This window comes from Mus caroli, chromosome 19 (assembly GCF_900094665.2).
Source record: "Mus caroli chromosome 19, CAROLI_EIJ_v1.1, whole genome shotgun sequence".
NCBI classification, from domain to species: Eukaryota; Metazoa; Chordata; class Mammalia; order Rodentia; family Muridae; genus Mus; species Mus caroli.
In genome coordinates this window covers 9,620,770-9,636,766 of record NC_034588.1, presented here as the reverse complement: position 1 = coordinate 9,636,766, position 15,997 = coordinate 9,620,770, and the positions used below count along the sequence as shown (strand labels likewise).

At 41.1% G+C, this 15,997-nt stretch overlaps 1 protein-coding gene and 1 pseudogene across 1 annotated transcript; one reads left to right on the top strand and one right to left on the bottom strand.

Moving 5' to 3' along the window:
• The first annotated feature begins 546 nt into the window (after positions 1 to 546).
• On the top strand, positions 547 to 1,238 carry LOC110285988 (annotated as a pseudogene).
• An 8,015-nt stretch (positions 1,239 to 9,253) lies between these two features.
• On the bottom strand, positions 9,254 to 10,192 carry LOC110285919 (olfactory receptor 5AN1-like). Its single transcript, XM_021152397.1, has one exon. The coding sequence runs from the start codon at positions 10,190 to 10,192 to the stop codon at positions 9,254 to 9,256; it is 939 nt and encodes a 312-aa protein (XP_021008056.1).
• Between the last annotated feature and the right edge of the window lie 5,805 nt (positions 10,193 to 15,997).

Here is a 15,997-nt window from a genome sequence, read left to right as displayed (position 1 = left end):
CCCTATAACAGCCACTTGAAGTAAATCAATTTAAAAAAGAAAAAAAAAAAAAAAAAAAAAAAAAGCCAAAAGATACATGGTTTTAGTGAAGAGTTCTACCAGACTTTCAAAGAAGAGCTAATACCAATATTCCTCAAACTATTCCACGAAATCCCAACACAGAAGGAACACTACATAATGCATTCTACGAAACCATAGTTACCCTAATACCTAAATCACACAAAGACCAAAAAAAAAAAGAAAGAGAACCAATTTTCTGCTTATAAACATTAACACAAAAAATAATGAATTTTGAGGCATGGGCCACACTTCCGCTTGGGTGTCAGAGGGTTGTTGGCCGCGGTCCTGGGCGGGGCGGCCGTGGGGTCGGCGAAGCTCCAGGGACGGCGCTCAGATTTCCAGGATCCACACAACTTCAACATAAATATAGATCAGATATGATCCAATAGGAGGACCAACCCCAGAACAGTGACAGCCTTGTCACTGAAGGCTGAACAGGGAGGAAGAATTCTTTGATGCCGTCATAGGACAGCCCTTCCTGTTCCCATGTTCACCAGAAGCGAAGAAACTGGAGATACGTGTATACTTCACTTCAAGCCTTGTGGNTTGTTTGGGAAGGAACTTCACAGAGTAGAAGGGTACATTCAAGACAAAAACAGGAAGAAGCTCTTTATAATGTATGGCAAGTGGACAGAGTGCTTGTGGGGCATAGATCCTGCTTCATACGACTCCTTTAAGAAGCAAGAGAAGAGAGGTGACCATGCCAGGAAGGCCAAGATGGATGATGGCCCCGAAAAAGCTAACGGTGATGTGCCTGACGATATGGCGGATGATGTTCCTGTGGCTCAAGAGACGGTACAAGTCATCCCTGGCAGTAAGCTACTCTGGAGGATGAACAGCTGGTCTCCCGACTCTGCTCAGATGTACTTCATCAGCTTCACTGTGAGTCTCAATGAGTTGGAGTCAGGCATGGAGAAGACTCTGCCACCCACAGACTGCCGCCTCTGTCCTGACATATGCGGCATGGAGAACGGAAACATGGATCTGGCCAGCCAGGAGAAGGAGCGGCTAGAGGAAAGGAGAGAGAGAGGCCAGAAAAGAACGTGCCAAAGAGGACGCAGAGTGGCGGACCAGGTGGTTTCTTCCCAGGCAATAACCCCTACACAGGAGCTCCTGACTGGCTCTACGCTGGCCATTACTTTGAGTGTAACTTCTCAGACTGCCCAGACATATACTAAGTAAGGCCTGTGAGCCCAGGAGCAGCATTGGAATCCTCAAATAGCATCTGAGCTTTATGGTGGCAGACACCACAAGTCGTGGAGATAGCCTCAGACATGACAGAGGCCCTCAGAGAGCCTCAGATTGCCCAGAACTTCACTATGTTGCAGCCCCTTCATGAAGCTCCAGTTGGGTCTTTCTAGTCACTGAGGCCTCATAACTCCACAGTCCTCTCCCAGGTGACAGAGTGCACAAGGCCAGCAGAGCTGGCAGCACACTCTGTTATAAAATGTGTAATGAAGGAAGACCCAGAAGGGCCTGTGTGTTCCACTCAAGGCTGTGGCGTGGGTTCTGGAAGACTTTCAAACCCAAATCCAAGAAGGACGGGAACATGAATCTTGAAAGTATCCTGTGGCCAGGGTCCACTTCTTTGTGGAAAGCACCGTGGAATGAAGTGACAAGCCTCCAGATTCTGTATTTTCTACCAATCTTGAATAAGGTAAAGATTACTTTAGAAAATATTTAAATTGAAACTACTTGAACGATCTGCTAAAGTGCAGCAAACACATAATCACCACTGTTTACTGTCCAAACAAAGTGTCCCCATGCCAGGCCAGAGTGGCAGGAACACTGTGACTTAGATGACGAACCCCCAGGGCCTCTCCAGCCTCGAAGGTCCTGCCTCAGCCACAGCACTCCACAGCTTCACTGTCACTGTGGACCACACCTGTCTCTAAGGTCATTTCTTCACTCACCTCGCCTGTGTGCCCTCCCTGCTCCCCCAAAGTCTTGTGTTTGGTTCCCCAGTGTGCATGTTTCAGTCCAGGCAAGTTACATTCGGTTGTGTGCAATAGAAAGTCAGAAGCAAGATCTACTTACCTGGTGTCAATAAAATTGTTTTAACACACACACACAAATAATAATAAATAATACCACTAATAATAATAATAATAAATTTCTCTTAATCCAAGAACACATCAAAAACATCACTCACCATTATCAAGTAGGCTTTATCCTAGGGATGCAGGAATGATTCAGTATACAAAAATCCATCAACATAATTTACTATACAAACAAATTGAAAGAAAAAAATTACATGATCATCTCATTAGATGCTGAAAACGCATTTGACAGAATTCAACACCTCTTCATGTTAAAACTATTAGAAAGATCATAGATTCAAAGCACATAACTAAACATAATCAAAACAATATACAACAAACCAGTAGCCAACATCAAACAAAATGGACAGAAACTTAATGAAATTTCACAAAAATCAGGTACAAGACAGGGCTACCCACTCTCTCCCTATCTATTCATTATAATACCTGATGTTCTAGTGAGAGCCATAAGACAACTAAAGGAGATCAAGAGGATACAAATTGAAGGAGTCAAAGTATTGCTATTTGCCAATAATATAATACTATACACAAGCAACCCTGAAAATTCTACTAGAGAACTCCTACAGCTGATAAACACCTTTAGAAAAGTGGCTGGAAATAAAATTAACTCAAACATATCAGTAGCCCTCCTTTATGAAATGATAAATGAGCCAAGAAAGAAATTAGGGAAGCAACACCCTTTAAAATAATCCAAATAACATAAAATACCTTGGTGTAACTTAACCAAGCAAGTGAAAGATCTGTGTGACAAGAACTTCAAGACCTTGAAAAAGAAAATTGAAGAAGATATCAGAAGATAGAAAGATCTCCTATGCTCATGAATAAGTAGGATGAACAAAGGGGAAAATGGCCATCATACCAAAAGCAATCTACAGATTCAATACAATCCACATCAAAATTTCCAAACAAGTTTTTGAAAGAGCAATTCTCAGCTTCATATGGAAAAACAAAAATCCCCAGGATGTCCAAAATAATCCTGAGTGATTAAAGAACTTCAGGAGGAATCACCATCCCTGACCTCAAGATGTACTACAGAACAATAGTGATATAAACTGCATGGTATTGTACAAAAATAGACACACTGATTGTGATGGTTTGTATATCCTTGGACCAGGGAGTGGCACCATCTGAAGGTGTGGCCTTGTTGGAATAGGTGTGACCTGGTTGGAATGGGTGTGTCACTGTGGGTGTGGGCATAAGATCCTCACCCTAGTTGCCTGGAAGTCAGTCTTCCACTAGCAGCCTTTGGATGAAGACATAGAACTCTCAGCTCTGCCTGTGCCATGCCTGCCTGGATACTGCCATGCTCTCACCTTGATGATAATGGACTGAACCTCTGAACCTATAAGCCAGTCCCAAGTAAATGTTGTTTTTTATAAGACTTGCCTTGGTCATGGTATCTGTTCACAGTAGTAAAACCCTAACCAAAACACTGATGAATGGAATCAAATCAAACCAAAAATAAACCCACCCACATGTGGACATTTGATTTTTGACAAATAAGGCAAAACTATACAATGGTAATACAAAAGTGTCCTCAACAAATAGTGCTGCTCTAACTAGATGTGTGCATATAGAAGAATGCAAACAGAACCATATCTATCACCCTGTGCAAAACTGAAGTCCAAGTAGATCAATAACCTCAACATAGAACCAGATACACTAAACCCCATAGAAGAGAAAGTGGTAAATACCCTTGAACACGTTGGTACAGAAGACAATTTCCTGAACAGAACACCAGTGACTCATGCTCTAAGATCAACAATTGATAAATAGGACTTCATGAAACTGAAAACCTTCTGTAAGGTGAAAGACACTGTTAGTAGGACAAAACAGAAGGCTATAGATTGGGAAAGGATCTATACCAACCCTTTATCTTTTAGAGGGCTAATATCCAAATCTGATAAAGAACTCAAGGTACATACTGTAGAACAGTGGACCATGCCAGGAAAATTGGTATGGTTGAGCGAGTTCAGAGTTCCTGGCATTTGGGCACCCACCTGAGAGAGTAGGCAGCTCCCTGCTCCCTGCTCCTTGCTGGAATCTTGGCCTGGAACACATGGCACACTTCTGTGGTCATGTAGCCACAAGACAGAGTTCTCCATGCTAATGAGGTATCTAGAGGCCCAGTAGGGTTTACCCAATATTCTTCCCTTCCCAGACATTTCTTCCTGCCAAAGATATTTAATCACTGGTTCACCCTGAGGAGTTGGTATGCATCCATTTTTCAGGATGAACTGTCAGTAAATGGTATAGATAAACATGGACTATCTCTTCCAAAAAAAAAAACACCATGAGGAGCATGGAGAAGGCCTTTACCTACAGAGCCTGAGCCTAAATCCCCTGTGGAAGGCCTCTTTGTGCTACAACAACTGCTGCCTAGCTAAGGACAATCTTTGATGAACTAAGTTAAAGTCTCCCAATTTCCTTTGCCCTAGGCTAGTCGATGTCCTCAGCCACAGGCCCCTGACTCTGCTGTTGCAGGAAATAGTAAAAAATGACCAGCAGGCTTCCCACAATACTGCCAAGCACTCTCTGTCCCAGCGTGGTCCTGTCAGGCTACTACTCTCTACCTGACAACTCTCAGGCAGGGCCAGAGCTCCCGAGTTCCCTTCCCTGCCATACTAGCCCCACACAACGACTGTTCCCCTCTCAGTCAGCCGCCACAACACCAAACAACCCAGTAGAAACAAAACTCTAGAAACTTATAATTAACAAGTCAGAGTTATATATCAATGAATTCTCAATTCACAAGATGCCAATACAATAATTTCAGAACCAATTGATAATGGTAAAAGTTGCCCAAGTAGATTAGACAAATTATTCCACTTATTCTAACCTTTATGATATCATAACTACCTGTGGCTATTTAAAGCCATGCTGGTTCAGGTTCTTCTCCTTGTCTGTCAGCCTCTATCTTGTCCTTTCTTTTTTCTCTTCTCCTGAGATGCCTCTGTTTCTGCAACTCTTCGCTCCCACTCCCTTTTCCCTGTACAATCACAGGCCTCCAGCTTCACTAATGTTTTAATGTAATTGGACAGGGAAATTCATGTCTCATTCTGCTCCCAACTCCTGGAGACTCAGCAGTGCCTGGATGTCCAGGAGTTTGAGAGCACCATGTCCCAGCCTTGCTGCAGGCCCATGGACCCCTAAACCTTTGTTCCCAACTCTGTGCAGTGCCCAAGCAGTGACTGGATACCTAGGAGTCAGGGAACCACAGCTTTAGCCTCCCACATCTGAGACTGAATCTTCCCACCCCGTGAGCAGTGTCTTGGCACTTCCCTAAAGCCCAGCACCCAATGGCAGTTGTACATGGAGATGTAATCAAGCAGCCCCTGAGTTTCACCCACCCAGCAGTATGTCCCACACCCCAGTGGTTGGGTGGAATTCAGACCCACAAGACACCAACAACCCAAATAGCCCAATTTAAAAATGGGGTACAAAGCTAAGCAGAAGTCTCAACAGAGGAATTTTGCATGGCTGACAAGCACTTAAATAAATGTTCAAAGTCCTTACTCATCAGAGAAATGTAAATCAAAACAACTCTGAGATTCCATCTTTACACCCATCAGAATGGCAAAGATCAAAAAACTAAAGAGACAGCACATGCTGGAGAGGATATGGAGCAAGGTGGTGGGAGTACAAACTTGTACAACCACTTTGGAAATCAATTTGGCAATTTCTCAGAAAACTGGGAATAATTATATAAGACTCAGTGTACCACTACTGCACATAGACCCAAAAGATGCTCTACCATCTGCCAAAGATATACTTTCAACTATGTTCATAGCAGCTTTATTCAAAATATCCAGGAACTGGAAATAACCTTGATGCCCCTTAACTGAAGAATGGATAAAGAAAATACGGTACATTTACACAATGGAATGTTATATAGCTGTTAAAAACAATGACATCATTAAATTTTCTGACAAATGAATTGAACTAGAAAATATCATCCTGAGTGAGGTAACCCAGACCCAAAAAGACAAACATGGTATGTACTCACTTATCAGTAAAACTTTGAGGTAAAGGCTAATCATGCTACAATCCGCAAAACAGAAGAGGTTAAGTAACAAGAGGGGCTTAAAATGGGATACATGGCTCTCCCTAGGAAGAAGAAATAGAATAGGTATTGTGGGTGAGCTGGGGTTGAGTGAAGACAATGGGAGTAATCAGATGGGGGAGAGGATCCAGGGAAAGAGTACTGGGCGATGGGATGACAATTGGGATGGAAGGGAAGCAATTCAGGGACAAGGAAGAAATCTAATACAGGAATCTATTAGAGTGACCCTAGAAAAGACTCCTAGTAATGGGGAATACAGAGTCTAAACCAACCATGTTCTGTAACCAGTCAGGACTTCCAGTGGGGAGTTTGGGACACCAACCCAGCCACATAACCTTTGACCAACAACTTATCCAGCCAGCATGGAAAAAAGGTGGCACAGAAATTGTGGGAGTGGCTACCCAATGATTAGTCAAACTTGAGACCCATGCCACATGAGAGAACCCACCGCTGACACTGCCTGGAGAAGGAGAAACCAGACACTGGATGGCTCAGATACCTAAGATATAACCAAACACAACTAGAAAAAAAATGTCAATAAAATGATTCCTAATGATATCCTGCTACACTCATAGATTTATGGCTAACCCAATTGTCATGAGAGACATACGTCCAGCAACTGATGGGAAAAGATGCAAGGACCCAAAGCCAAACATGAGGCAGAGTTTGGGGAATGCTGTGGAAGGGGTAAAGGAGGGTTGTAGGAGCCAGAGGGATCAAGGACACCACAAGAAAATCCACAGAATCAACAAACCTGGACTCATAAAGACTCACTGAGACTAAACACACAATCAGAGACTCTGCATGGGTCTAACTTGGGCTCTCTGCAAACATGTTACAGTTGCCTAGCTTGATGTTTTGTGCAGCTCCTAACAGAGGGAGCAGGCACTGATTTTGCTTGCTTTGGCACCCTTGTCCTCCTAATGGGTTGCCTTATCTAGCCGTAATAAGAAGGTTCCTGGACTTATTGCAACTTGATATGTCATGTTTGGTTAATATCGCTGGGAGACTGCACATTTAGAAGGGAAACACAGGAGGAGTGGATGGGAAGGGAGGAGGTGGGAGTGTTTGGAGTAGACAAGAAGCAGAGGGAGGGTGAGAGGGGAAATTCCTGTAGGGATATATGAGAGATAAATAATATAATTTTTAAAAAGATAACATGGAAATATAATGACACAGTTACCAAAACTTTTTCTCAAATCTAAGAAGAATGCTAAACCAGTGGCCACTATTGTTTACACCTCATGGTCCTCCTTTAAAACCAGAAAAATAGAACCACAAACTTATGTGTGACTTGAAATTACAGGCCAGAAAACAATGCAATTTGTATAATTATGGATAGCCTCACCTGGTTCTTTGAGCTCCTTGAATGTTGCAGAAATTTTCTTTGGAACATGTAAATAACTTACACACAATGTTCAAATAGAAAAGAGACTAACAGACTAAAGAAATGATTCCATCCAAGCCCATATTTGTGAACCAATGATTTTATTAGAGTTACTTACCAAAGAATGAATAACTCTTCACCAGCAACATTAACAATGATTACCCCTCTCCAGCATATTTAACTCAAAAGCAACTGCTTAATTGGAGAGTCCCAGCTACTAGTCAACCATGCACATCCTATATATGCCAAGAAAAAACAAATAAACAAAAGCAAAAACAACCACATGTACTATTACATGAAACTGTGAGAAAAGACTTGTGACTATCATCTCAGGTAAAGGTCTTAGGGTTCCCTGTTTCAAGAAGGGAGTTTGCTTGAATGGGTTTGTTTGTACCTTTGTTTCTTTGTTTCCATCATAGTCTCACACTGTAGCCCAAGTTAGTCTGAAGCCCTAGGAAATCCTCCAGCCCTATTAATGCTAGAATTAGAGGTGTAAATCATGAGTCTTGAATCTGGAGACGATAATAACATTCTATCATTTTCATTTCAGTGGCCATGCTTATCAATGTACTCATGTAAATATTTCATTCCCTAGGCTGTGAACCAGGTATTGTGTAAGGAAATCATTCCTGTTGCATGATGGTGAAGATTATGTGTACCTAGAGAAAACAGTTCCAATGAAATACTCGGGAAAAACCAGAGTAAACTTTTAGATATTCTACTACCACCATTACATCACTCACTTAAACCCACACAATACTAGAATTCAAGATACTGAACATGCATAGACAATAAGAAAGAACATTTCAGTCTGTCATGTGTTGGTATCTTAACAATATTTAATGTCCAGTGACTATTAGTTCATGGAAGTATTCCTTAGGTCAAATTTGAGAATCCAGAAATATCAAAATATATTTCATGGAGTGTTCTGATTGGTTCTAACAACTCAGGACAAACTTTCTGGTCTTAATGTAGACAAGAAAGAAAGATCAAGTCTCACCATCTCATGTATTTCTATTGACCCATAAGATAAGAAACCATCAGAAGTCTAAGGAAATGGCAATGAAGAAACCATGCCTTGCTCACCAGTTTTTTTCACAATTCAAACTTCCACTTTAGTGTTTGGCTTAAAACTTACTAAGTGATTTATTTTGGCAAAATCAAGCTTCCCATTAGTCATCCTAAAAGTCACAAAAAGCCAATGTGTGGCTTTGTTTCTTTCAAACAGGAAGTTTCCTTGTGATCATTCTCACCTGCTCAGGATCACAGAATAATCAATGGTGATGGCCCCGGGTCTATTACAATACATCAAAATACTGATGACACAATGGTAGACGACATGGGGATGAGAATCAATCAGAAATCTTCTGCAGAGGCTTAGCCAAGTAATTTAATAGGTCCAGGCTTTCACAATTTTCCCAACTTGATTTTTCTCAAATATTTATAGATAGATAATGGTGAGATGCCCACTTTGTAACATAGAATTAAGACCCTGCTATTCTTAAAACTAATGTGTTTCAATGATATTAAATCAAATGTTGGTTCATGTTGGCATACAGTCTGTTTGAAAGACATATTTATCTGAACTGCCATGAACTTTGTACCATTCCATCCATGTGCACGTGAGTGTGGATAGCAGTAAATCGGACATGGCATTTTGTTGAAATAATCTTATCTGCACCATTAGCTGCAGATTTTCTTTTTCTGCAACCGCTTCATGGCATCTTTGATTTCCTTGTTTCTCAGACTATAAATCAAAGGGTTCAACATGGGAATCACCACAGTATAGAAGACAGATGCAAATCTGTCAAAACTAGAGGAGCCACCAGAGCTGGATCGCAAATAGACAAAGATGCCAGTACTATAGAAGAGAGAAACAGCTGTCAGGTGAGAAGCACAGGTGTTGAAGGCCTTGGACCTGCCTTTAGCTGAAGTGATCTTTAAGATGGACAGGACGATAAAACCATAGGACAGCATGGTGGCTAAGGCATTTGCTATTCCAAAACACATTGTTAATATAGCAAGAAGGACCTGTACAAAGAAAGCATCACTACAGGATAGATTTAATAGCTGAGATATGTCACAGAAGAAATGCCTAATGACATTAGGTCCACAGAAATAGAGCTGCATCAAGGCACATATCTGAGATACAGAACCTGTGAGTCCTGCTGTGTAGCTTCCCATCACCATCTGAGCACAAAGTGTGGGAGACATGACTGATGAGTACAGAAGAGGGTTACAAATGGCAGCATACCTGTCATAGGCCATGGCTGTCATGAGGCAACATTCAGTCAGCCCCATTGTGGAAAGGATAAAGTATTGAACTATGCAGCCCACAAAGCTGATAGTTTGCTTTTCCTGGAAGAAGTTGTAAAGCATCTTGGGGGCTGTGGAAGTAACAAGGCAGATGTCTATAAAGGAGAGATTACTAAGGAAGAAATACATGGGTGTGTGAAGGTGGGAATCCATTCTTATTAAAGCAATAAGGGAAAAGTTCCAGGTTACAGCCAAAGTGTAGATCATCAAAAACATTACAAAAAGAGGTACTGTGATTCTGGGAAAATCTGAAAATCCCAGGAGGATGAACTGGGTGATCTCGGTAATATTTCTTACCCCAATCATCTCTTCAGTGCTAGTGCTCCTAAAATCAGAAAGGAAATGAGAAAATGCATTGCTGACTCCAGTGACATTAGATCATTATTTTGATGATAGATAATGACAAACATTTTAAACCTTAATGACAACTTCATAAAATATCTAAGAAATAAGTGATCACACAAACAAACATGTACAAACACACATATATACACACACACTCACAAGTCTTCATCACACTGTCACATTTGTAAGTCATGCATCTGAGGAGAAGAATACTAAGATCCTAGTAAAGTTATATTAGTCTTCTTATACAAGGGTCATATGAAGGACTTTAGAAGGAGGCAGGTAGTGCCTTGATGCCAAAGGGTCTGTCTCTTTTGTGAGAATGTTACCTCCTATAACAGACACTCAGAAGGATTTTATTGATTTCACAATTTAGTTCTGATTCTCCTTGCTGTATATTAAAATATCCCAGTGGCTTCCACACAATGACTTTGAAACCTTACCTAAAGAGAGGAAAGCAGAATTATTTGAATAGAATAGAATAGAATAGAATAGAATAGAATAGAATAGAATAGAATAGAATAGAATAGAATGGAATGGAATGGAATGGAATGGAATGGAATGGAATGGAATGGAATGGAATGGAATGGAATGGAATAGATTAGAATAGAATAGAATAGAATAGAATAGAATAGAATAGAATAGAATAGAATAGAATAGAATAGAATAGAATAGAATAGAATAGAAAGTTACTGAGATGATAGAACTAGTGACTAATGCATAGACTCAGCACACACTTGGGTACATGGTGATTGTCCATTAGATCTTGATTGTTACTGTTCATAATTGCTAACTATCATGACTGACAGCTGCATCTGGATAGAGTTGTGCAAGGTCTCCAGTGTTCCCAAGATGTCTTCACCTACCAGCAATGAGACACATTGGCTCCAGGCAGCTGTAGATTCAGAACCAGAATCCAGGCAGATCAAAATACCCAGGGACATTGAAACAACTGGGAAAAATGCTTATTCTTTGCAGATGCTTGACCATGTGTATAGAGAGTGTCTGTTAGTGAGAAACTTGAAGCAATTCCACTAAAATCAGGTACAAGACAAGTCAGACAATTCTCTCCCTATCTATTCAATATAATACTTGAAGTTCTAGCCAGAGCAATAAGACATCTAAAGTAAGGGATACAAATTGGGAAGGAAGAAGTCAAAGTATTGCTATTTTCCAGTAACATGATAGTATACATAAGCCACCCTAAAATTCTACCTAAGAATTCTGCAGTTGATAAAAAAAAATTCAACAAAGTGGTTGGATATAAATTAACACAAAGAAACCAATACCTCTCATATATACGAATAATAAATGGGCCAAGAAAGCAAAATCCTTTAAAATAGCTATGAATAATATAAAATATCTTGATGTAATTCTAATCAAACAAATAGAAGATCTGAATGACATGAACTTCAAGTTCCTAAAGAAAGAAATTGAAGAAGATATCAGCTATGGAAATATCTCCCATGCTCATATATAAGGTTAACATAGTAAAATGGTCATCTTTCCAAAAGCAATCTACAGATTAAATACAACCCTCATCAAAATTCTAAAACAATTTTTATAGATCTTGAAAGAGCAATTATCAACTTTATATGGAAAATCAAAAACTTAGAATAGCCAAAACAATCCTGAATAATAAAAAAATTCAGGAGAAATCACCATAACTGACCTCAAACTGTATGACAGAACAATAGTGATTAAAAACTTCATGATATTGGTACAGAAACAGACACCTTGATCACTGGAATTGAATCAAAGACCCAGAAATAAACCCACAATTGATCTTTGATAAAAAATACAAAACCATACAATGGAAAAGTGAAAGAATCTTCAACAAATGGTACTGGTCTAACTGGGTATCTACATGTAGAATAATGCAAATAGATCTATATTTATCACCTTGCACAAAACTCAAGGCCAAGTTGATCAAGGACCTCAACATAAAACAGGACACACTAAATCCCACAGAAGAGAAAGTGGGAAATAGCCTTGAACACATTAGTACAGGAAACAATTTCCTGAACATAACACCAATGGCTCAAGCTCTAAGATCAACAATTGATAAATGTGACCTCAGGAAACTGACAAGCTTCTGTAAGGCACAGGTCACTCTCAATAGGACAAAGCAGAAGCCTATAGATTGGGAAAGGATCTTCACCAACACTCTAGCTGATAGAGGTGCTGATATCCAAAATTTATGAAGGCCACAAGAAATTACAACTCAAAGAGCCCAATTTAAATATGGAGTACTAAGCTAAACAGAGAACTCTCAACAGAGGAATCTATAATGACTAAGAAGCTCTTAAAGAAATGTTCAAGGTCCTTACTCATCAGGGAAAGGCAAATCAAAACAACTCTAAGGTTACATCTTCCACACATCAGAATGGCTAAGGTAAGAAACCTCAAGTGATAGCACATGCTGTCGAAGATGTTGCAAAGGGAGACTCCTCCATTCCTGGTGAGAGTGCAAACTTGTACAACCACTTTGGAAATCAATTTGTCAGTTTCTCAAAACACTTGGAATAGTTCTACCTCAGAACCCCGCTATACAACTCCTGAGCATATACCCAATAGATGCCCCACCATCCCACAAAGACACTTCCTCAAGTATGTTCATAGTACCTTTATTCATAATAGCCAGGAACTAAAAACAACCTAGATATTCCTTGACAGAAGAATGGATAAAGAATATATGGTACATCTACATTAGGATACTATTTATCTATTAAAACAAAGACATCATAAATTTTGTAAGCAAATGGAAGGAACATGAGAATATCATTCAGAGTGAGGTAACCAAGGTCCAAAAAGACATTCATGGCATGTACTCACTTACAAGTGGCTATTACCAGTCCCTTCCAGTCAGCACAGGCACAGGGTCACCTGGGCGCAGAGTCCGCACACACCCCCAAGGTGCCTAGAGGACTCTCCACTCAATCTTAGGACCTCTGGTGAGTGGAACACAACTTCTGTTCCAATCCAATCACATGGGACGTGATACAGCATTAGGGAAGGAGAAAACCCGGCCTGATCAGGGTCACAAATCCCCTCCAGTCAGCGCCAGCACTGGGTCACCTTGTGCTTGGAGTCGGCAGACCCCCGCAGTCCATAGAGGACTCTCCAGCATCCTTAATCATCAGGGAAATGCAAATCAAAGCAACCCTGAGATTCTACCTCACACCAGTCAGAATGGCTAAGATCAAAAATTCAGGTGACAGCAGATGCTGGCGANGATGTGGAGAAAGAGGANCACTCCTCCATTGTTGGTGGGATTGCAAGCTTGTACAACCACTCTGGAAATCAGTCTGGCGGTTCCTCAGAAAATTGGACATAGTACTACCGGAGGATCCTGCAATACCTCTCCTGGGCATATATCCAGATGTTCCAACAGGTAGGAAGGACACATGTTCCACTATGTTCATAGCAGCCTTATTTATAATAGCCAGAAGCTGGGAAGAACCCAGATGCCCCTCAACAGAGGAATGGGTACAGAAAATGTGGTACATTTACACAATGGAGTACTACTCAGCTATTAAAAAAATGAATTTATGAAATTCCTAGGCAAATGGATGGATCTGGAGGGCATCATCCTGAGTGAGGTAACCCAATCACAAAAGAATTCACATGATATGTACTCACTGATAAGAGGATATTAGCCCAGAAACTTAGAATACCCAAGATACAAGATACAATTTGCAAAACACATGGAACTCAAGAACAAAGACCAGTATGGACACTTTGCCCCTTCTTAGAATTGGGAACAAAACACCCAAGGAAGCAGTTACAAAGTTTGGAGCTGAGACAAAAGGATAGACCATCTAGAGACTGCCATATCCGGGGATCCATACCATAATCAGACTCCAAATGCTGACACCGTTGCATACACTAGCAAGATTTCGCTGAAAGGACACAGATATAGCTGTCTCCTGTGAGGCTATGCCGGGGCCTAGCAAACACAGAAGTGGATGCTCACAGTCAACTATTGGATGGATCACAGGGTCCCCAATGGAGGAGCTAGAGAAAGTACCCAAGGACCTAAAGGGGTCTGCAACCCTATAGGTGGAACAACAATATGAATTAATCAGTCCCCCCCCCCAGAGCTCGTGTCTCTAGATGCATATGTAGCAGAAAATGGACTAGTTGGCCATCATTGGAAAGAGAGGCCCATTGGTCTTGCAAACTTTGTATGCCTCAGTACAGGCAAACACTGGGGCCAAGAAGTGGGAGTGGGTGGGTAGTGGAGGGGGGGCATGGGGGACTTTTGGGATAGCATTGGAAATGTAAATGGAGAAAATACCTAATAAATAAATAAAAAAAAAAAAAAACAAGTGGCTATTAGCCATAAAATACAGCATACCCATGCTACACTTCACAGACCCAAAGAAAGTAAAGCAGAAGGATGGCACAAGCAAGGATATTTTAATCTCGCATAGAATGGGGAATAAAATAGTCATGAGAGGCAGATGGAGGGAGGTAACTGGGTGGGAGAAGGGATATGGAGTAGATTGGAGGATTCAGGATTCAGGCACCTAAAGGGAAAGATAGGTGAGATGGCCAGAAGACCATGAGAATGAATGGAAATCTGCACCCACTGAAAGGGGTGGGGAGGTGAGGGACATCTAGAGGCTGTAACAGAGACTTGTGATAAAGGAAGCCCCCAAGAATAAATGGGGATGACCTTATCTGTGACTCATAACACTGGGGATAGAACCTAAAAAGGCTACCTCCTATAGACAGGCAGGAACCCCAATGGAGGTATAGGGACACCAACCCACCCACAAAATTTTTGACCCAAAATTTATCTTCTCTAGAAGAAATTCAGGGACAGGGGAAAGAACAGAGACTGAGGGGATGGCCACCAATAACCAGCCCAACTTGAGACCGAATCAATGGGCAAGCACCAATCCCTAACATTATTAGTCATACTATGTTATGCTTGCAGAAAGGAGTCTAGCATGGCTGTCCTCTGAGGCTCTACCCAACAGCTGACCCAAAAGAGATGGAGGGACCTACAGCCAAGCACTACATGGGACTTAGGCAGTCTAATAGAAGAGTTTGGGGAAGGATTGATGTATCTGAAGAGGACAGGGATTCTACAGGAAGAGCAACAAAGTCAACTAACCTGAACCCCTGGGGCCTCCCAGAGACTGAACCACCAAACAAAGAGTGAGCATGAACTGGACCTAGACCCATTGCACATATGTATCAGATGTGGACCTTGATCTTCATGAAAGTCTCCAAACAACTGGAGTAGTGGCTGGCCGTGGGTGTGTTGCCTGCCTGTGGCTCTTGTTCCCCTAATTGGGCTGTCTTGCCTGGCCTCTGTGAGAGAGGATGTACCTATGTGCCTAGTCCTGCAATGACTGATTTGCAAAGGGGAGGGGTTGTTGATACCCAGGGGGCATCCACCTTCTCAGAAAAGAAGAGGGGGGATATGGGGGAAGGAGCAGCAAAAGGTCAATTGAGAGATGGGGGAGTAACATTGGGATGTAAAGTGCATTAGTTATTTAATTAGTTTTTAAATATATAAAAATTAAGATAAATAAATGTTTGTAATGTAGTTTACCTTTGACCTTACAGCTGCTACCAATATGTGTCCAAGATATAAAACATTTCAACTCTAGAAAGAAAGGAAGGAAGGAAGGAAGGAAGGAAGGAAGGAAGGAAGGAAGGAAAAGAAAGAAAGAAAGAAAGAAAGAAAGAAAGAAAGAAAGAAAGAAAGAAAGAAAGAAAGAAAGAAAGAAAGAAAGAAAGAAAGAAAGA